This window comes from Hyla sarda, chromosome 1 (genome assembly GCF_029499605.1).
Source record: "Hyla sarda isolate aHylSar1 chromosome 1, aHylSar1.hap1, whole genome shotgun sequence".
Lineage (NCBI taxonomy): Eukaryota > Metazoa > Chordata > Amphibia > Anura > Hylidae > Hyla > Hyla sarda.
In genome coordinates this window covers 303,626,329-303,650,095 of record NC_079189.1, presented here as the reverse complement: position 1 = coordinate 303,650,095, position 23,767 = coordinate 303,626,329, and the positions used below count along the sequence as shown (strand labels likewise).

The 23,767-nt window shown below is 43.1% G+C and overlaps 1 protein-coding gene across 2 annotated transcripts in view; it reads right to left on the bottom strand.

The window, feature by feature from the left end:
• The window catches only part of CHERP (calcium homeostasis endoplasmic reticulum protein), a 63,111-nt gene extending 41,083 nt beyond the window's left edge, over nt 1–22,028 (bottom strand). The window contains exons 1-3 of one of the 2 annotated variants that reach the window (XM_056518160.1): nt 21,853–22,028; nt 16,593–16,739; nt 12,115–12,293 (exon numbers count right to left, since the gene is read on the bottom strand). In XM_056518160.1, coding sequence (XP_056374135.1) covers nt 12,115–12,293; nt 16,593–16,739; nt 21,853–21,877 — 351 coding nt within the window. In that variant the 5' untranslated portion in view covers nt 21,878–22,028. Of the gene's footprint in view, nt 1–12,114; nt 12,294–16,565; nt 16,740–21,852 lie in introns of both variants that reach the window. The other variant, XM_056518159.1, reaches the window with a different exon arrangement.
• Nucleotides 22,029–23,767: the final 1,739 nt, after the last annotated feature.

Here is a 23,767-nt window from a genome sequence, read left to right as displayed (position 1 = left end):
GGTACACTGGGTCCTCTGTGCAACGTTCCAGATGGTAATGGTAGAGTCCAGCAAGGTCCTGGTGGAAGCGGTGGCGATTGGCGCTGGCAGGCGCCGATGATCACCGGGAGGACGCTGGTGCTGGCAGGCGCTAGAGATGGTAAGTCCTCAATGCTGGCTAGATGGAAGCGAGGACCATACACTGGATACGAGGAGCTCACCTCGTGTTGCCGGCGTGTGACGTCAGCTGCTGCTGGAGCCGGGTTCGTTGCACTGGAGGTAGTTGGCAATATTGGACCGGACTGATGTCGGACTGGATGTCCTGATGGTCTTAGCAGTTTGAGGGCGATAAACCAGCCTTGGTGGATAGGCACAATTAATAAAAATATATATGCCAGTGATCATGCCCAAGTGGACTAGACGCGTTTCAGGGTTATTTAATGTAACCCTTTCCTTAGTAGTCATATGGTTGTCATAAACTATTTCCTTTTTTATAGGAGCACAAATCCCGCCCGTTGTCTCATTCCTGGGTGTTAGTGAAAACGGTGAATGGAATCTACGGATAGGTTCCCTAGAGAGCAATACTAAGTAAAGATGGGTATAAAAAAGCTGTGTGAATACTGTTGAAGATGTAAAGTTGCGTTTTTGCAAACAATGATTTTATAATAAATGTGGAATCAGATAGAACAAGAAATTAGTGTTCAATAAAAATAAATATTTTGAGCAAGTTAATTTTGAACATAGGAATAAAATAACACTTAAGCGAGAAGTGTAAATTAAAAGACAAATATAAATGTGAATGTAAATTCTGTAAAAAATATAAAGTAAAAAATAAGAAGTATATTATAAATCAGGATAAAAGTGAAAAATATTAAATAAATAATAAAAATAAAGAATATACATAAACAAATGAGAAAAATGGATGAAATAAAAATGGAATTGAAAATAGAAAATAAAAAATAAATAATAAAAATGAAAATAAAAATAAAACTGGTAAAAATATAAAAATATATATATAAATAAAAGTAAAAATGAAAATGAAAATGAGAATAAAAATAAAAATGAAAAAATAAAAATAGAAAAATATATAAATGAGAAAATGTGGGAAATGTTGCATTTGTAGGGGATGGTGTCAAACCATGGAGCACCCCCCTTGAATTAAACAGGGGTGTCCACATGGGTCGAGTGCATCCCCTACAAAAATCCAAAGAGTTCAAAGTTGGAGTTGAGCCCGCCTGGTTCTAATGTTGCAAATTCAAAGATTTTTTTGCTTTCAGCCTTAGACATTTTGAGTAAAAAACTTCCTCCTCGCCAGTCTTTTTTGACTAGCTGGAGACCAGTGAAGGAGAGAGAAGACAGATCACTATTGTGAACTGTAGCAAAATGTGCCGAGAGTGGATGTTTCAAATTTTTATTTTTAATATTGTTTAAATGTTCTGCTATCCTCATTTTAAGGGCCCTCTTTGTTCGACCAATATATTGTTTTTTGCATCCACATTCAATGATGTATAGAACCCCCTTTGAAGTACAAGTAATCAAGTCTTGGATTTTCCATTTGAAAGAGTTGGTTTGAGAACAGATCTGTGTGATTTTCTTGGGGCCTTTTATTTTTATGCAGTTAGCACATATCCCACACCTAATGAATCCTTTTGTGCTTAGCCACGAATTGGTCTGTTTAGTTACGGGTGGTTGGATTGATGGCGCTATGGTGAGACCTAGATTTGGAGCCCGAGTATAGACTATTGGGGGCGTGATGGTAGTGGTGGGCCCACCTCTCTATCCTGCTGTAGCAGATGCCAATGTTTTTTTATAATGCCTTCTACTTTTCTGTATGATTTATTGAAAGGGATCACCAGCTTTCCTCCAAAATTTGCAGTACTATCATTTCGCTCTTTTGGTGTAAAAAATGTAGTCCTATCTAGTGACTTTATATATTCCAGAGATTGTTCAAGTAGCTGATCAGGATAATCCTTGTCTTTAAATTGAGTAGTAAGTGACTGTGCTTCTTGTAAAAATTGTTCATCTAAAGTGCAATTTTTTTTTAACCTTCAATATTGTCCTTTTGGGACGTTCATTAGCCACCTGGGTAAGTGACAGCTAGAGTAGCCTATAAAGCCATTCTTAGCTGTTGGTTTATGGTATGTCTTACATATAAGACTATCCTGATCAGCACTAACAACAATATTTTATTTACAGTTAATCGGTACCGCGATGGGCACCAGGTTCGCGCCACCAAGCTACGCAAATCTATTTATGGCGGCATGGGAGGAGAGTAACATCTTGCTGCGGCTTGGCGCGGGCCTGGTGCTCTGGAAGCGGTATATAGATGATATTATTTTAATTTGGGAAGGGGACACAGTTGATTTAGAGCACTTTATACTTAATTTAAACACTAATGACCATAATCTTCAATTCACATCCACTATCAGCAAAGATAGTATAAATTTTCTGGATATTGTTGTTAGTGCTGATCAGGATAGTCTTATATGTAAGACATACCATAAACCAACAGCTAAGAATGGCTTTATAGGCTACTCTAGCTGTCACTTACCCAGGTGGCTAATGAACGTCCCAAAAGGACAATATCGAAGGTTAAAAAGAAATTGCACTTTAGATGAACAATTTTTACAAGAAGCACAGTCACTTACTACTCAATTTAAAGACAAGGATTATCCTGATCAGCTACTTGAACAATCTCTGGAATATATAAAGTCACTAGATAGTAGGGATGTAAGAAAAAATCGATTTGCGCGATTATCGCGATTTTTTGTTCCGCGATACTGAATCGATTTTAAAATTCTGAGAATCGATTTTTTAATAAATTTTTATAATTAACATTTACTGTATTTCACTCACTGAGTCACAGTCCTATTTGTCTGTCTTATTTTTTTTTATAACACTTAAACTCCTGACCACTAGTTGGCAGTGTACCTGTTATCAGCTCTGTCCCACTTGCAGGCTGCTACCGCGAGACTACAGACTCAGAACAAACAGGAAGGAGAACGTACGCACTCACAGGACAACTCTCGCGGGACCTTGTTCTTTCTCAGCTAGAATAAGTTTTCCCAAGCTTTTAATAGGGAATATCGCGATATATCGTGATATATCGCCAACATGACAGTATCGCGATATATTGCGATATATCGAATCACCACCCTGGTATCGCGATTCAAATCGAATCGCCAAATTATTGGCGATTCACACCCCTACTAGATAGGACTACATTTTTTACACCAAAAGAGCGAAATGATAGTACTGCAAATATTGGAGGAAATCTGGTGATCCCTTTCAATAAATCATACAGAAAAGTAGAAGGCATTATAAAAAAAACATTGGCATCTGCTACAGCAGGATAGAGAGGTGGGCCCACTACTACCATCACGCCCCCAATAGTCTATACTCGGGCTCCAAATCTAGGTCTCACCATAGCGCCATCAATCCAACCACCCGTAACTAAACAGACCAATTCGTAGCTAAGCACAAAAGGATTCATTAGGTGTGGGATATGTGCTAACTGCATAAAAATAAAAAGCCCCAAGAAAATCACACAGATCTGTTCTCAAACCAACTCTTTCAAATGGAAAATCCAAGACTGGATTACTTGTAATTCAAAGGGGGTTCTATACATCATTGAATGTGGATGCAAAAAACAATATATTGGTCGAACAAAGAGGGCCCTTAAAATGAGGATAGCAGAACATTTAAACAATATTAAAAATAAAAATTTGAAACATCCACTCTCGGCACATTTTGCTACAGTTCACAATAGTGATCTGTCTTCTCTCTCCTTCACTGGTCTCCAGCTAGTCAAAAAAGACTGGCAAGGAGGAAGTTTTTTACTCAAAATGTCTTAGGCTGAAAGCAAAAAAATCTTTGAATTTGCAACATTAGAACCAGGCGGGCTCAACTCCAACTTTGAACTCTTTGTATTTTTGTAGGGGATGCACTCGACCCATGTGGACACCCCTGTTTAATTCAAGGGGGGTGCTCCATGGTTTGACACCATCCCCTACAAATGCAACATTTCCCACATTTTCTCCTTTATATATTTTTCTATTTTTATTCTCATTTTTATTTTCATTTTTACTTTTATTTATATATATATATTTTTACCAGTTTTATTTTTATTTTATTTTCATTTTTATTATTTATTTTGTATTTTCTATTTTCAATTCCATTTTTATTTCATCCATTTTTCTCATTTGTTTATGTATATTCTTTTTTATTTTTATTATTTATTTTATATTTTTCACTTTTATCCTAATTTATAACATACTTCTTATTTTTTACTTTATATTTTTTACAGAATTTACATTCACATTTATATTTGTCTTTTAATTTACACTTCTCTCTTAAGTGTTATTTTATTCCTATGTTCAAAATTAACTTGCTCAAAATATTTATTGAACACTAATTTCTTGTTCTATCCGATTCCACATTTATTATAAAATCATTGTTTGCAAAAACGCAACTTTATATCTTCAACAGTATTCACACAGCTTTTTTATACCCATCTTTACTTAGTATTGCTCTCTAGGGAACCTATCCGTAGATTCCATTCACCGTTTTCACTAACACCCAGGAATGAGACAACGGGCGGGATTTGTGCTCCTATAAAAAAGGAAATAGTTTATGACAACCATATGACTACTGAGGAAAGGGTTACATTAAATAACCCTGAAACGCGTCTAGTCCACTTGGGCATGATCACTGGCATATATATTTTTTATTAATTGTGCCTATCCACCAAGGCTGGTTTATCGCCCTCAAACTGCTAAGACCATCAGGACATCCAGTCCGACATCAGTCCGGTCCAATATTGCCAACTACCTCCAGTGCAACGAACCCGGCTCCAGCAGCAGCTGACGTCACACGCCGGCAACACGAGGTGAGCTCCTCGTATCCAGTGTATGGTCCTCGCTTCCATCTAGCCAGCGGTGAGGACTTACCATCTCTAGCGCCTGCACGCGCCAACGTCCTCCCGGCGATCTGCGATCATCGGCGCCTGCCAGCGCCAATCGCCACCGCTTCCACCAGGACCTTGCTGGACTCTACCATTACCATCTGGAACGTTGCACAGAGGACCCAGTGTACCGGCACCATCTACACACTGTGGAAACAGCGCCTCTTACCCAGGTTGCCACCAAAAGGATCGGTAACACACATTTGAAACTGTTGTAAATTGTTGAACTATTATAAGGATACATTATATTCTAAAGAAGGAAAAGAGGGAAACGATTATACAGGCACCCTCAGCTACATTTCACTTATTGTGCAGTTGGTGCCTAGATACCAGCGGTAAAACACCAGCTGCACATTAGAAATTCACTATATGCCAGTGATATTATCATTATGCCATTAATATTGTCTTAATTTTTGGTATTTTTGTCATTTCACAATTTTATGTACATTATTACCTAAAGGTTGTTTTTATTGTATATGTTCTTCTCTCATGGGCCCTGTGAGAAGTAACTACCGTATATACTCGAGTATAAGCCGACCCGAGTATAAGCCGAGACCCCTAATTTCAACCCAAAATCCCAGGAAAAGTTATTGACTCGAGTATAAGCCTAGGGTGGGAAATACCTCATCCCCCCCTGTCATCATCCAGACCCGTCATTAACATCCTCATCATCATCCCCTTGTCATCATCCCACACATCCCCCCTTCATCATCCCCTTGTCATCATCCCACACATCCCCTTATCATCCCACACATCCCCCCTTCATCATCCCCTTGTCATCATCCCACACATCCCCCCTTCATCATCCCCTTATCATCCCACACATCCCCTTATCCCACACATCCCCCCTTCATCATCCCCTTGTCATCATCCCACACATCCCCCCTTCATCATCCCCTTGTCATCATCCCACACATCCCCTTATCATCCCACACATCCCCCCTTCATCATCCCCTTGTAATCATCCCACACCCCCCCCCCCCTTCATCATCCCCACCCCCCTTCATCATCCCCACACCCCCCCCCCCCCCCTTCATCATCGGCTGTCCGGGCTTGCTGGGAGTTGTAGTTTTGAAACTTCCGGAGGTCCGCAGGTTGAAGACCACTGCGGCCTTCAACATGCGGACCTCCAGAGGTTTCAAAACTACAACTCCCAGCAAGCCCGGGCAGCCATCGGCTGTCCGGGCTTGCTGGGAGTTGTAGTTTTGAAACCTCCGGAGGTCCGCAGGTTGAAGACCACTGCGGCCTTCAACATGCGGACCTCCAGAGGTTTCAAAACTACAACTCCCAGCAAGCCCGGGCAGCCATCGGCTGTCCGGGCTTGCTGGGAGTTGTAGTTTTGAAACCTCCGGAGGTCCGCAGGTTGAAGACCACTGCGGCCTTCAACATGCGGATCTCCAGAGGTTTCAAAACTACAACTCCCAGCAAGCCCGGGCAGCCATCGGCTGTCCGGGCTTGCTGGGAGTTGTAGTTTTGAAACCTCCGGAGGTCCGCAGGTTGAAAACCACTGCGGCCTTCAACATCATCCAGCCCCCTCTCACCCCCTTTAGTTCTGAGTACTCACCTCCGCTCGGCGCTGGTCCGGTCCTGCAGGGCTGTCCGGAGAGGAGGTGGTCCGGTGAGGAGGTGGTCCGGGCTGCTATCTTCACCGGGGGCGCCTTCTTCTCCGCGCTTCCGGCCCGGAATAGAGCCGTTGCCTTGACAGCGACGTATCTGCGTCGTTGTCAAGGCAACGTGACTATTCTGAGGCCGGGCCCGAAGCGCTTAGAAGAGGCCTCCCCGGTGAAGATAGCAGCCCGGACCACCTCCTCACCGGACCACCTCCTCACCGGACAGCCCTGCAGGACCGGACCAGCGCCGAGCGGAGGTGAGTACTCAGAACTAAAGGGGGTGAGAGGGGGCTGGATGATGTTGAAGGCCGCAGTGGTCTTCAACCTGCGGACCTCCGGAGGTTTCAAAACTACAACTCCCAGCAAGCCCGGACAGCCGATGGCTGCCCGGGCTTGCTGGGAGTTGTAGTTTTGAAACCTCTGGAGGTCCGCAGGTTGAAGACCACTGCGGGTGGGGGAGTTCACTCGAGTATAAGCCGAGGGGGGTGTTTTCAGCACGAAAAATCGTGCTGAAAAACTCGGCCTATACTCGAGTATATACGGTAACTACAGTCTATTTATCCTATTTTAATAAATTGTTTATATTATCATTGAAGCACGATCCAGACAATCATTTACTTGAATTTTCTCATTCAATATCCATACCATTATTTACTCACTTAGAAGGTCCGGGCAACTTCTCACTATTGGCTTTCCTTTTTTGTGCAATTAGGGTATAGTTGCATGCCCTAGCTTGACCTCGGTGTGTACTATTATTGTGAGCTGCACATACACCCCTTTTTTTCTTTAGATTTGTAAATTACTTATATTAAATTCTTAATCCTTTTAGTACTTTTTTGCAGCTGTATGCTACAGAGGAAATTCTTTACTTTTTGAATTTCTTTTTTGTGTTGTCCACAGTGCTCTCTGCTGACACCTCTGTCCGTGTCAGGAACTGTCCAGAGTAGCATAGGTTTGCTATGGGGATTTTCTCCTGCTCTGGACAGTTCCTGATACGGGCATCAGGTGTCAGCAGAGAGCACTGTGGACAACACAAAAAAGAAATTCAAAAAGTAAAGAATTTCCTCTGTATCATACAGCTGCTAAAAAGTACTGAAAGGATTAAGATTTTTTAATAGAAGTAATTGACAAATCTGTTTAACTTTCTGGCACCAGTTCATAAAAAAAAAATAAAAAAATTCCACCGGAGTACCCCTTTAACATAGCTGCAGCGGAAGGGAATACCTCTGGGGGATATGTGGTTAGCTTAGAAGTCTATAAAGCCATTGATTCTGTGGAATGGATTTATCTGTGGGGTGTTCTGGGGGTCCTTCAGTTTGGTCCATGGTTCCAGGCATGGGCATGTTATACGATAGTCCTAGGGCTAAGGTATGGACTAATCTGGAAGTCTCTGAGTCCTTTCAGCTGGGTAGGGGAATGAGGCAGGGCTGTCCCCTGTCTCCCTTTTTGTTTGCCCTGGCAGTTGAGCCTCTGGCGGCAGCCATACGAGTGTCCACCAGTATTCATGGGGTTCGTAGAGGTTCCTTGGAGAACGTGTCCATGTATGTGGATGCCACATTGGTTTACTTAGCGGATGTCCGGGATTCCCTGGGGGCTTTATTTTTCTCTTAGATAACTTTAGTTCCTTTTCCGGTCTCAGGGTTAATTGCGCTAAGTCTTCACTTATGTCTTTATCTGTGGCAATACCGTCTCTTCCCCATGGGTTGCAAACGGTTACTCAATTTAGATATTTGGGAGTGGAGGTTTCTGCCTGTGCGATGGATTATGTACAGCTGAATTTAGAACCGTTTTTTTCATCTGTGACAGCTAAATTGCAGGCATGGTCCTCTTTACCCCTTTCTCTGGCTGGCAGGATTAATATTTTTAAAATGATACATATACCTAAGTTTTTCATCTATCTCCTGTGATTCCCCCTAAGAGGTTATTTATGAAGCCGAGTGGTGTTTGAGGTCCTTCTATTGGCAAGACAAACCACAGGTGGCGAGAAGGTACTTAAACCTATTACCCTACAGTTGTTAGTGCTAGGGATCTGCTTATTCAGGTTCGGCTGTTCCGTATTGATGTCTCTTGTTAGGATTCTTGTTTCCGGTGTCATGCAGCTGTGGGCTCTATCAGACATGCTATGTGGAGTTGCCCTTGTGTAGAACCCTTCTGGAGAAAGGTGATGCAGTTCTCGACAGATCACTTAGAATTCCCTTTGTGTACTCAACTGATTGTCTGTTGGGTGTTATTCATGATCTGGCCTCGGGCTCCCATAGGCGCCTGCTCATTCGGTTTGTATTGTTCTGCGCACAGAAGGTTCTGATAATGGCCTGGAAAGATACTTCCCCTCCTCCCATCAAGCAGTGGTTCAATTTGGTTAACAAATATGCTCCGTTGTATAAGACATTGTACATTAGTCGCAGATGTCCCAAGAAATTTGATAAGGTCTGGATGCCCTGGCTAATGATAGGCGAGTCAGTGGTGCCCCCAGAACAGGTCAGCTCTCCTGGGTAGTGTATTTGACCCTATTTTGGCTTGGGAAGTGGAGGGTTACTCCGGGAGTGTGTGTGCATGTGTGATCTGTCTGTGTTTCTGTCTATTATTTTGATGTCGGTCCAGGCGCAGATCTCCTTGATGATCTTTTTCAGTGGTGCCATGTTACTCTGAATTTCATAGGTTATTGGTGGAGGTTGGGGAAGACTGAGCTCGAGCTGTATGTTATTGTATTTTTCTGTTTGTTGCAGAAAACAAAAGTTATAAATAAATACTTACAAAGAAAAAAAAATCTTAGATCAAGAGAAACTGAAGCCTCCACAGACAGCCAAGTTTCCAAAACCATAGCAATGGGTCTGAATACTTATGATAATGCCAAAAATTAGTTTTCCCATTCTAATTAATTTGCAAAAAAATTCTGATATTCTATTGTAACATTCTATTGTAACATTATGGGGCACTAAGTGCAGAATGATGGGGGAAAACCTGATTTTTTTAACACAAGGCCGCAACATAAAATTGGAAAACGGGACTGAAAATGTTCTGAATATATAAGTACTTTTTCTTTTACTTTTATTAAACATTTTAAAAAACTTTTTCTGGGATAGGGGATAATAATCCACAGGATCTGACCATTGGGACCCCGATCTCAAAAATGTAGTAAACATTGTGGCTCTGAATGAACTAAATGCACTGTGCATGCTTGGCCAGCGATCTATTCATTCTCTATGGGTCTTCCGATCATTGCCAAGTACAGGGTGTTCCAGCAGAACACCCTTTTAAAAGGGGTACTCCGGTGGAAAACTATTTTTTTATTCAACTGGTGCCAGAAAGTTAAACATATTTGTAAATTACTTCTATTAAAAAATCTTAATCCTTCCAGTATTTATCAGCTGTTGTATGCTACAAAGGAAGTTCTATTCTTTTTTAATTTCTTTTCTGTCTGACCACACAGTGCTCTCTGCTGACACCTCTGTCCATTTCAGGAACTGTACAGAGGTTTGCTATGGAGATTTGCTCCTGTTCTGGGTTTCTGTCAAAACAATGGACACCGTGGTGCCAAAACAGTGGACGCCCCCACATGTGACCCTATTTTGGAAACGACACCCCTCACGCAATGTAATAAGGGGTGCAGTGAGCATGTATACCCCACTGATGTTTGACAGATCTGTGGAACAGTGTGCTGTGCAAATGAAAAATTATATTTTTAATTTTCACGGATCACTGTTACAAAAATCTGTCAGACACCTGTGGGGCTTAAATGCTCACTGTACCCCTTATTACATTCCATGAGGGGTGTAGTTTCCAAAATGCGGTCACATGTGGGAGGGTCCATTGTTCTGGCACCATGGGGGCTTTGTAAACACACGTGGCCTTCAATTCCGGACAAATTTTCTCTCCAAAAGCCCAATGGCGCTCCTTCTCTTCTGAGCATTGTAATTCGCCTGCAGAGCACTTTACATCTACACATGGAGTATGTTCTTATTCAGAAGAAATGGGGTTACAAATTGTGGGGGGCTGTTTTCCTATTTTCCCTTGTGAAAATGAAAAATTTAGGGTAACAGCAGCATTTTTAGTGAAAAAAAATTTTTTCCTTCATTTTCCCATCCAACTTTAACCTGTTAAGGCTCACTATACCCCTTGTTACATTCAGTGAGGGGTGTAGTTTCCAAAATGGGGTCACATGTGGGTATTTTTTTTTTTTTTTTGCGTTTATGACAGAACCGCTGTAATATCAGCCACCCCTGTGCAAATCACCAATGTATATAGTGTGCATTTTACGCCTACATATGGGGTATTTCCGTACTCAGGAGAAATTGCGTTACAAATTTTGGGGGCCTTTTTTTCCTTTTACCACTTGTGAAAGTAAAAAGTATGGGTCAACACCAGCATGTTAGTGTAAAAAAAATAAAACATTTTAGACTACGCTCTTGGTCCCTAAATGGTTAAAGTAATTGACAGGTTTCATGTATTGTGTATTTTTTACTTAAAGAAAGTGACAGCAGGGTCACCAGCAGTAACCTGAATATGCAGGTAGATCGGTGAAAATTGGTGCAGCTGTTCAGAAGAAATTCATCTTGTTGCTAATGTGGTAATTTCTTCTTAACTTTCATGAAGGCGGGCTGCTGCTCTATGTGTAATGCTTTCTCCCATCCCTTTCTGGCCAATGACCCTGCCCCCTTTGTGGATATGCTGAGAAAGGGTAATAAATATTCATGGAGGGGGCAGAGTTATTGACAGAAGAGGGAGCGGTTATCAACCAAAGCTGGCAGGAGAAAGCATTACACCTACAGCAGTAGCTCTCCTCTATTGCAGTTACGAGATTACAAAATAAGCAAAAAGATGGATTTCTCCTGAACAGCTACTCCACTTTTTACCTGGTAAGAAGCCTTAGAAATAGGGTCACACACACAACACCTACCTGTATATTCAAGTGCTGGTGACATTGCTGTCAGTTTCCTTTCAATGCAATGTTTAATACCAAGCTTCTAGGCTACAAGTCTTTGACAGAATGTCAATTCACCTACAGCGACTTAAGGCCGTTTTACACGTGTATAGGTATATGCACATGATACAGATCCCGTACATCATCAGTATTTTATCCATCTTTTTGTAAAGTAAACATTAGCAGGCAGATAGAGAAAAAGAGGGAGGGCAGAAAAGCCAGGGCCTCCAGCTGCTCCACGTGTGTGGACAAAAAAAGTATATAAAACTTTTTATTCCATGGGGTTAACTTGGTTGCCTTTCCTTTTGTGTTTTATGAATATGGATATCTGCTGTTTTTAACCCGGACTATTTTTTGGCGCGCACGCCATCGACTGTGAGGTTTAATTAATTATATATTTTTATAATTCGGACATTTCCGCACGCGGCGATACCATGTTTATTTTTATTTACACTGTTTGTTTGTTTTTTTAAATGGGAAAAGGGGTGGCCCCGCGTTTTAGAACAGGAGCGGACTCAGGACGTACAGGTACGCCCTGAGTCCTTAAGGGGTTAAAGCCATGTGAATAACTTTATAGAGATTTATATTAACTCTGTATTACGATCCACAAAAAAAAAAAAACAGATGCACCAAACTGATACCTGTCTCAAACTGAGCAGTTGCTGTTCTTGTTGTTGAAGGTTCCACTGACTTTGTTGGATAACATCCTCTATAGCAGGTGCTCCCTGTGGTGGTGGCACTAAAGTAGGGGGCAAAGCTGGTGGGGGAATTGTGGCTATCTGAGGCTGGGGTTCCATGTCCTGAGCTTGCTTGCAAATCACTGTATTAAGAAAAAAAAGCATTTAAAAAAAGGGGAAATTTAGACAAATAAAATCTATGTTTGACTTACATTGGTGAAGTCCAAAAACCTAGACAGTTCCCAGGATAAAAGGACTGCATGCACTTTAAAGGAAAGAGTCAAACATGCCATATTTTGCTGCTGCGTATTTGCCTCCCCACTGAAGTCAATGGGTAGCAAAATACGTTGCTACCATTGACTTCAAAGGATAGGAAAATACTCAGCAAAATACGTGTTTGACCCCACCCTAAGGGTGTATTTACACATACAGTAGCATATTTCATACGCAGGATATGAAGCTGCAGATTTGATGCTGTGTTCAGTCAATTAGTTTAGATTGTTATCTGTAGCATAACATCTGCAGATTAAAATCCTGTGCATTAAATATTAGCAGAATACTGAATGTGTGAATACATGCAGATCCATGTATTCCATTTTCACGTTCCAGTTTTCTGACATATACAAGTCATTAATGGTACAATCATGATGTGAATGAAACCTGATATGAGAAAACCTGGCAATGAGGGTTCAAGGCGTCACCACAGCAGAAACTGTGCATTATACAGTGCCTATTTATATCAATAGGATATCCTCCAGATAGAGGGATGCTATTTGCAACTGTTCAGGATTTTTTATGTTTTTTGAAAAAAGTAGAGAACAAAAGATTGTGCCTTCTAAAAACCCAGATTTCACATGAATTTTACAGTTGTTCAAATTGTGGTTTATGAAGAGTGTTTTTAAAAGAAATCTGCTAAGGCAGGTGTTAAAAAACAAAACAAAACCACTGTGTAATTAATATATATTCCCTTTGTGTGTATTGGAACTAAACCAAAAAAGGTAGGAAAAAAAGCTAATTGGACATAATGTCACACCAAACTCCAACAAATGGGCTGGACAAAATTATTGGCACCCTTGCAAAATTGTGGAACAATAAGATTGTTTCATGTGATGCTCCTTTAAACTCACCTGGGGCAAGTAACAGGTGTGGGCAATATAAAAAAACACCTGAAAGCAGATAAAAAGGAGAGAAGTTCACTTAATCATGCATTGTGTCTGTGTGTGCCACACTAAGCATGGACAACAGAAAGAGGAGAAGAGAACTGTCTGAGGACTTGAGAACCAAAATTGTGGAAAAATGTCAACAATCTCAAGGTTACAAGTCCATCTCCAGAGATTTGCCTTTGTCCAGAGTGTGCAACATTATCAAAAAGTTTGCAACCCGAAAGAGAAAAATTTATGAAAGGTGTCAACGCAGGATAGACCGGATAGTGGATAACCAGCCCCAAAGAAATTATGTTTTGGGTTGTTTTGCTGCCTCTGGCACTGGGTGCCTTGAATGTGTGCAAGGCATCATGAAATCTGAGGATTACCAACAGACTTTGGGTCGCACTTTACAGCCCAGTGTCAGAAAGCTGGGTTAATGGCCGAGATCTTCCAGCAGGACAATGACCCCAAACATACGTCAAAAAGCACCAAGAAATGGATGGCAACAAAGCGCTGGAGAGTTCTGAAGTGGCCAGCAATGAGTCCAGATCTAAATCCCATTGAACACCTGTGGAGAGATCTTAAAATTGCTGTTGGGAAAAGGTGCCCTTCCAATAAGGCTGGGTCCACACTACGTTTTGTCCCATACGGGAGCGCATACGGCAGGGGGGAGCTAAAACCTCGCGCTCCCGTATGTGACCGTATGCGCTCCCGTATGCCATTCACTTCAATGAGCCGACCGGAGTGAAACGTTCGGTCCGGTCATTTTTGCGCCGTATGCGCTTTTACAACCGGACCTAAAACCGTGGTTGACCACGGTTTTAGGTCCGGTTGTAAAAGCGCATACGGCGCAAAAATGAGCCGACCGGACCGAACGTTTCACTTCGGTCGGCTCATTGAAGTGAATGACATACGGGAGCGCATACGGTCACATACGGGAGCGCGAGATTTTAGCTCCCTCCTGCCGTATGCGCTCCCGTATGGGACAAAACGTAGTGTGGACCCAGCCTAAGAGAGACCTGGAGCAGTTTGCAAAGGAAGAGTGGTCCAACATTCCGGCAGAGAGGTGTAAGAAGCTTATTGATGGTTATAGGAAGAGACTGATTTCAGTTATTTTTTCCAAAGGGTGTGCAACCAAATATTAAGTTAAGGGTGCCAATAATTGTGTCCAGGCCATTTTTGGAGTTTGATGTGACATTATGTCCAGTTTGCTTTTTTTATTACTTTTTTTGGTTTAGTTCCAATACACACAAAGGGAATAAACATGTGTATAGCAAAACATGTGTTACTGCAATCCTTTTCTGTGAGAAATACTTCATTTACTTGAAAAATTTCAGGGGTGCCAACATTTACGGCCATGACTGTATATCTTAAACAAAATAAGAATGTTGCAGAATCTTGTAATACCTTTTGTATTGGAATAAGAGCATTTTGTAAAGACAAGCTTTCGGGAGTCCTCCCTTTATCAAGTCCAAATCATTGATAAAGGGAGGACTCCCAAAAGCTTGTCTTTACAAAATACTCTTAGTCCAACACAAAAAGTATTACAAGATTCTGCAACATTCTATGAATTTGCATCACTGGACTAATACGACTTCTCCAATCTAATACAGTCATGGCCGTCAATGTTGGCACCCCTGAAATTTTTCTAGAAAATGAAGTATTTCTCACAGAAAAGGATTGCAGTAACACGTTTTGCTATACACACGTTTATTACCTTGTGAGTATTGGAACTAAACCAAAAAAAGCAAATTGGACATAATGTGACAAAATTATTGGCACCCTTAACTTAATATTTGGTTACACGCCCTGTGGAAAAAATAACTGAAATCAGTCTCTTCCTATAACCATCAATAAGCTTCTTACACCTCTCAGCCGGAATGTTGGACCACTCTTCCTTTGCAAACTGCTCCAGGTCTCTCTTATTGGAAGGCGCCTTTTCCCAACACACAGGTGTTCAATGGGATTTAGATCTGGACTCATTGCTGGCCACTTCAGAACTCTCCAGCGCTTTGTTGCCATCCATTTCTGGGTGCTTTTTGACATATGTTTGGGGTCATTGTTCTGCTGAAAGACCCAAGATCTCGGACGCAAACCCAGCTTTCTGACACTGGGCTGTACAGTGCGACCCAAAATCCATTGGTAATCCTCAGATTTCATGATGCCTTGCACACATTCACGGCACCCAGTGCCAGAGGCAGCAAAACAACCCCAAAATATCATTGAACTCCCAATATACTTCACTGTAGGTACTGTGTTCTTTTCTTTGTAGGCATCATTCCATTTTCGGTAAACAGTAGAATGATGCGCTTTACCAAAAAGCTCTATCTTGGTCTCATCTGTCTACAAGACATTTTCCCAGAAGGATTTCGGCTTACTCAAGTTCATTTTGGCAAAATGTAGTCTTGCTTTTTTATGTCTCTGTGTCAGCAGTGGGGTCCTCCTGTGTCTCCCGCAATAGCGTTTAATTTCATTTAAATGTCGACGGATAGTTCGCGCTGACACTGATTCTCCCTGAGCCTGCAAGACAGCTTGAATATCTTTGGAACTTGTTTGGGGCTGCTTATTCACCATTCAGACTATCCTGCGTTGACACCTTTCATCAATTTTTCTCTTCCGTCCATGCCCAGGGAGATTAGCTACACTACCATGGGTTGCAAACTTCTTGATAATGTTTTGGACTGTGAACAAAGGCAAATCTAGATCGCTGGAGATGAACTTGTAACCTTGAGATTGTTGGTATTTTTCCACAATTTTGGTTCTCAAGTCCTCAGACAGTTCTTTCTGTTGTCCATGCTTAGTGTGGCACACACAGACACACAATGCAAAGATTAAGTGAACTTCTGTCCTTTTTATCTGCTTTCAGGTGTGATTTTTATTGTGATTTTTTGCCCACACCTGTTACTTGACCCAGGTGAGTTTAAAGGAGCATCACATGCTTGAAGCAACCTTATTGTTCCACAATTTTGAAAGGGTGCCAATAATTTTGTCCAGACCATTTTTGGAGTTTGGTGTGACATTATATCAGATTTGCTTCTTTTCCTCCTTTTTTGGTTTAATTCCAATACACACAAATGGAATAAGTAAAACATGTGTTACTGCAATCCTTTTCTGTGAGAAATACTTCATTTTCTTCAAAAATTTCAGGGGTGCCAACATTTACGGCCATGACTGTATATCTCAAACCAAAATTATGATGCTAACTTGCTCAATAGAAAACATAAAAAGAATGATAGAGAATAAAGGCTTTTGTGCAGAATGTATACATACATTGCTGCTGCTCCATGGCCAGCTTACACTTGTAGTAGTTGTAGAACTCTCCTCCAAACAGGAATGAAAACTTTGGATTCTCCTTCTGCTTTTCCATAGTCATGTTTTCGAATTCCGGACCATTTCTGGCCACAAACTGTGCAAGCTTGTCAATAACATTGCGTAGTTCTTGGTCTATCAAAAAGGGAAAAATACATTGATCTAGATATTCTACTGACAGCTAGATGAATAGATAGATAGATATCTTAAGGCAACTGTTTTCTGGGTAGAAATCTGAACATATTCAGGTTGGATAATTAGCAGCAAGGTATTAAAAAGTTACTCTGGTTATGCAAAATGTATCCCCTAACCACAGGGGGAGACTTCTGTACAGAGAAAAAGTTTCCTAGTTGCTTCTTAAATTTTTGAACCCTTAAGGAACAAGCCCATTTTCACCATAACCCCTTAAGGACGAGCACCGTAAATGTACGGCGCTGCTAAGAAGAACTTAGCGCACAGTGCCGTACATTTACGGCATAGCTTTCCTGGATCACCGCGGTGATTGGAAGGGGATGACTGCTGATATCTATCAGCAGCCATACCAGCATATCGCCCAGGGGGGTCCTAAGACCACCCCCACCCCCCAAGTCGGCAAGCGCGGCAAATCGCCGGTCAATTCTGATTGGCGAATTGCCACTATTCCGGGTCAATCGGGTCTCTGGTAACCCAGAAAAAAAGGGTGAATGGGGCTGTCTTCAAAATGTGGAAATACCCCATCTGTGGACGTAAAGTGCTCTAAGGGCAAACTACAATGCTCAGAAGAGAAGGAGAGCCATTGGGCTTTTGGTGAGAGAATTTGGTTGGAATAGAAGTCGGGGGCCATGTGCGTTTACAAAGCCCCCCGTGGTGCCAGAACAGTGGACCCCCCCCCCACATGTGATCCTATTTTGGAAAATACACCCCTCACGGAATGTAATAAGGGGTACAGTGAGCATTTAAACCCCACTGGTGTTTGACAGATCTGTGGAACAGTGGGCTGTGCAAATGAAAAATTACATTTTTCATTTTCACGGACCGCTGTTCCAAAAATCTGTCAGACATCTGTGGGGTATAAATGCTCATTGTACCCCTTATTACATTACATGAGGGGTGTAGTTTCCATAATGGGGTCCCATGTGGGTGTTTTTTTTTTTGTGTTTAAGTCAGAACCGCTGTAACGATCAGCCTTGTGCAAATCCCCTCAAACGTACATGGCGCTCTCACTCCTGAGCCCTGTAGTGCATCCGCAGAGCATTTTACGTCCACATATGGGGTATTTCCCTACTCTGGAGAAATTGCGTTACAAATTTTGGGGACTTTTTTTCCTTTTATCTCTTAAGAAAATGAAAAGTATGGGGCAACACCAGCATGTTAGAGTAAATATTATTATTATTATTTTTTTTTTTACAATAACATGCTGGAGTAGACCCCAACTTTACCTTTTCAGATGTTGCCAAACTACAACTCCCAGCATGCCTGGACACTCTGGGCATGTTGGGAGTTGTAGTTTTGCAACAACTGGAGAAGAACAGTTTGGAGACCACTGTGCGGTGGTTTCCAAACTGTAGCCCTCCAGATGTTGCAAAACTACAACTCCAAGCATGCACAGACTGCCCTGGCATGCTGGGAGTTGTAGTTAGGCAACATCTGAAGGGCCAGATGTTACAGAACTACAACTCCCAGCATGCCTGGACTGCACAGTGGTCTCCAAACTGTGGCCTTCCAGATGTTGCAAAACTACAACTCCAAGCATGCCCAGCAAGCCTTTGGCCAAAGTGTTTCAGGGCATGCTGAGAGTTGTAGTTTTAGAAGTCCTAGAAGCAGCAGTGAAGATCCCTTTACAGCAATTTTCACTGCTACCTCGGACGCCGCCGCTGTCTCCACTTGCCAGTCCCGGTCCCCGGGGCACCTGCCCCTGGTCCCCCTGCATCAAAGGCCCCCGCAAACATCTTACCCAGCTCTAACTGGACTTCTAGGGACAGGCAGAGCGGGGGATCTGAACTTTCACCCCCGCCCTGCGATTCGCCGATCAGTCCTGACTGGCCAATCGCAGGGGATAGGGGGAGGTGGCACCCCTGCCACCTCGCTCCTATCCATCAGGATGGTTGGGGATGTCTCTGACAGCTCAGATCATCCCTATTTTCCAGGTTATCGGGTCACCAGAGACCTGATCAAACCGGAATCGCCGGCGTGGGGGGTTGGGCTCACGCCCTGAGTCCTTAAGTACCAGGGCGTCAGGCGTACCTGTACGCCCTGGGTCCCTAAGTGGTTAAAAATACCTCTGAAAATTAAAAGAAACAATCTGATTGGTTGCTGAGGGCAACTGGGAAACTTAAGCCAGTGACTGGCAGAACGAGCAATCATGAGACCAGTTTGTAGATAGGAGATACCTTTTACATAACCGGAAACCCCTTTAAAGGAAATCTGTGAACTTCTACATGCTTTTTATTTCTAGATATGATATAGAGTAGGAGGAGCCAAGAATACAGATATGTTGTATCCCTTCTTACTAGAACTGCACGATAAGTCGAAATTGCATCACGATATTTGCGTTTAGTGAAATTTTCATTGTGCTCCCATGAACAATTCTGCGATTACCTTACTCCAGCACCTCAGTCCAGCTCCAGTGTCTTGAACAGTGAGCAACTGACTTCTGCAGAATGTGTTTGGCTGTTGCTCCCTCCCAGCAGTGCCTGGCGCTGGGAGAAAGCCACAACGCTGTAGAGCAGTGGTCTCAAATTGTGGCCCTTCAGATGTTGCAAAACTTCAAGCTGCAGCCAACAGCTGTCTGGGCATGCTGGGAGCTGAAGTTTTGCAACATCTGGAGGGCCACAGTTTGAGACCAGCGCTGTAGTGTGCGCAGGCCAGATACATGAAATGGAGGGAATGGGCTTTGAGGGGGAATAGCTACATGAATTTTATATAGCCGTTCCTCTCATTTACAATAGCTAACTTCCATCATATAGCCAACTCCCCTCATTTCATTTTATGAAATGGGGAGATTGGACATGAAATGGATGGGGATTTCACCATTTGTTTATTATATCACAATCACACTTCACAATATTTACCACAATTGAACATTTTCCCCAAATCCTGCAACCCAATTTCTTACTACAGAAATGTATTTAACGAAGATCTCTGGCTAAAATTTACTTATACCCCTATCCAGCGGTTGGACCCACCGCAATCACCGGGACTGGTCCTGGCGCTCAATGAGGAGCTTGTGCGGAAGACGGCACACACTCCATTCATCTCTATGGGAGCGCCAAAAGGACCCGAGTACAGCTCTTGGGCATCATCGGCCCTCCCATAGAAATGAATCGAGCTTGTCTCACAGAGAGTGCCAGTGTCTTGTCCTGGTTATCGCAGGGGGGGCTCCAGCGGTCAGACGTGATCAGCTACTTTTCCCCTATCCTGGGGATGAGTACATTTTTGCCAGAATACTCCTTTAAGGGTTATCCACAGGATGGGGGATTGGTATCTGTCTGGTTGGGTCAGACTGCTAGGATCACCATTTATTGTGAAGCTGGGCATCCTTTCAATAAATTAAGGGGCCATTCACTGTCTATGAAACTTCTGCAGTGTTCAGCTATCTTGGGCGATCCCATATGTCAATAGAATGGCGTTGGAGGATGTGCTGCCTATGATAACATTAGCATACAAGGACAGGAGAACACAGGATTAGTACAAATCTGGACAAGGCCATGGCCTACAGAAGTGCTTCCTAACCAGGGCGCCTCTAGCTGTTGCCAATCTAAAACTCCCAGCATGTTGGGACAGCTGGGAGTTGTAGTTTTGCAACAGCTGGAAGCACAGTGGTTAGAAAACACTGGTATACAGTAAGGTGTGAATACAGTTACAGTGATCCCTTAACTTACAATGGCCTCAACATACAATAGTCTTTTCTGGACCATTGTAAGTTGAAACCAGACTCAACATACAATGACAATCTGGACAAAGACAGCCCAGATCTGTGAAACTTGTCAATGGCCGAGAGAACTGATCAATCAGAATGGGCAATTTACTGGTAAAACACCTGTATTACTGAAGCGTCTGCACTGACTGAGGTCTGGTAGTGCCCCCTACAGTACAGGGAGGTACTACATGTTCTGTACTACTCTACCTTTATTACTGAAGTGTATGCACTGGCGGATGTCTGGTAGTGCCCCCTACAGTACAGGGATGTATTACATGTTCTGTACTACTCTTTACCTTTATTACTGAAGTGTATGCACTGGCGGATGTCTGGTAGTGCCCCCTACAGTACAGGGATGTATTACATGTTCTGTACTACTTTTTACCTTTATTACTGAAGTGTATGCACTGGCGGATGTCTGGTAGCGCCCCTACAGTACAGAGAGGTATTACATGTTCTGTACTACTCAGTACCTGTATTACTGAAGTGTATGCACTGACAGATGTCTGGTAATGCCCCCTACAGTACAGGGAGGTATTACATGTTCTGTACTACTCAGTACCTGTATTACTGAAGTGTATGCACTGACTGATGTCTGGTAGTGCCCCCTACAGTACAGGGAGGTATTACATGTTCTGTATTCTTTACCTGTGCCAGGGTTACCTGCTCCTTTGGACACCAGGTGAGGGCGACTCCAAGTTACTTTTTTTTTAGTACATTGTGTGTACTGTACAGGACCCTGAAGAAGCTTCTGTCCTCTACATAGACAAGTGTTTCCCAAGCAGGGTTCCCCCAGCTGATGCAAAACTACAACTCCCAGCATGCTCGGACAGCCAAAGGCTGTCCGGGCATGCTGGAATTGTAGTTTTGCAACAGCTGGAGGCTCCCTGCTTGGGAAACACTGACATAAACCGTGATTACAGCTCCCAGCAGATCTTTTTTTACTTTTATATGTAAGGACTTGCTATATATATATATATATATATATATATATATATATATATTATTAGTTATCTACTTATTTATCTTTAATCCTCACTTTTTCCTATTTTTGGATGACATTTTGGGGCTTTAGAACCAATTACCAGGTTTCCATAAAGTTCTGGTCTCAACATACAATGGTCTCAACATACAATGGTTTCAACATACAATGGTCGTCCTGGAACCAATTGATATTGTAACTTGAGGGACCACTGTATTTGGAAAGCACTGGAAGGCAGTGATAGTAGTGTGACTACACCGTGTCAGAGCCAGCACAGTCTTCAGGGTGAAGCCTTGTGTGCAGTGTTCTATAGCACAACATACAGCCAGCATGTCTGAGAGTCGCGATATAATACGACAGCCTCTTACCTTCTGGGGGCAACGGAACCTCCATGGCGACCACTGCGGCCTGCACCCAACCAGGCCTCTCTACACACCACACCGCCACTCGTTCACTACAGCCGGAAGCGTCGCAAAATCCGTCCTCGCCATACGAGCCGTTACCACGGCAGCGGCGGCTCAGGGTCGGAATACGTCTAGTGACGAGGCCAGCGCGCCGGAAGTTGTGGAGATGATGCTACAGAATGTAAACACGGAAGACCTCTTCCACACGGTCTATTGTCTGGATGCAGCAGTGTTCCCCAACCACTACTACTCCCATCATGTGTAGAGGACACTGCTGGACACATAGCGTCTGTATTATGACACACAGGTTATAGCTGTGAACTGCGGTTCTACAGAGTCTGGATTAGCTTACTAAAGGGATCACCCAGAGCTAATTTCTTCCAAGAATAGCGCCACCCATGTCTTAAGGTTGTATATGGTATTACGACTTAGCTCCATTCACGTCAATTGAACTGAGCTGCAATAGCACACTCAACCTGAGAAGAAGTGTGGTGCTGTTTTTAAAAGAAATCTGTTCGGTTTGGGGGGGATTTATCAAGGGTGGTGTAGGTAAATGTGCAACTTTTTACAAATAACTACAAAGTATAACAACAGCGCGGCGTGGGACTGAAAAATAACGGTGCAATGCTTTGCATGGAGCACTATTATACTTATACAGTAATACTCTTGTATATATAGACTTTGTTATTATTGATGCATATACAAGTGTATTAGTAAACTATTACCAATATATTAATACATAGCCGATTGTTGTGCTATGAAAACAGGATTTACAAAGATACACAGTAAACCTGTCAGGCATTAATATATTGGTAATCATTTACAAATACACTTGTATATGCATTAGTAATAATATAAAATGTATATATATGCAAGTAGGGCTGGGCGGTATACCGGTTCTTAACGATTTTTTTGGGCTGCACGATATGAATTTTCCCCCATACCGCAATACCAGTTTGGCCCCTCCCCCTCGGGAATTAATTATCAGCCCAGCACAGCGCTGTCCCCACATCGGGGAAGTAATCATATGTTACCCGCTAGCACTGTTCTGCCCCCCCAATTAATTATCAGCCCAGCGGGGTACTACTCACATATGTCACCCGCAAGCACTGCCCTCCTCCTCTTTGTTGGGGGCCACCGGGCGCTGGAACTCTATACTGTACGCCAGTGGTCTCCAACCTGCAGACCTCCAGATGTTGCAAATGTACAACTCCCAGCATGCCCGGACAGCCAACGGCTGTCCGGGCATGCTGGGAGTTGTAGTTTTGCAACAGCTGGAGGTCCGCAGGTTTGAGACCACTGCTGTGCGCTGTATCCCTATGCCCGGGCTGCAAAAGATGAAGAAAATAAACTTTAACTCACCTACGTCGGCCACATGCTGGGGACGGGAATGTCGGACAGCCGTCAGCCTATCACCGTCCGGAGTGCCGCCCCGGCCAGTGATAGGCTGAGCCTACTGTCATGTAAGGAGCTCTGGCCGGCTTCTTACATGACAGTGCGCTCAGCCTATCACTGGCCGGGGCGGGACATCTCTGCGGCCGGTGATAGGCTGACGGCTGTCCGACATTCCAGTCCCAAGGAATAGCGTGTGGCTGACGTAGGTAAGTTAAAGTTTATTTTCTGTATCTTTTGCAGCCCGGGCATAGGTATACAGCGTACAGCAGTGGTCTCCAACCTGCGGACCTCCAGCTGTTGCAAAACTACAACTCCCAGCATGCTCGGACAGCCATTGGCTGTCCGGGCATGCTGGGAGTTGTAGTTTTGCAACAACTGGAGGTCTGCAGGTTGGAGACCACTGGCGTACAGTGAGTTCCATCGCCGGCGGCCCCCAACAAAGAGGAGGAGGGCAGTGCTTGAAGGTGACATCTGTGAGTAGTAC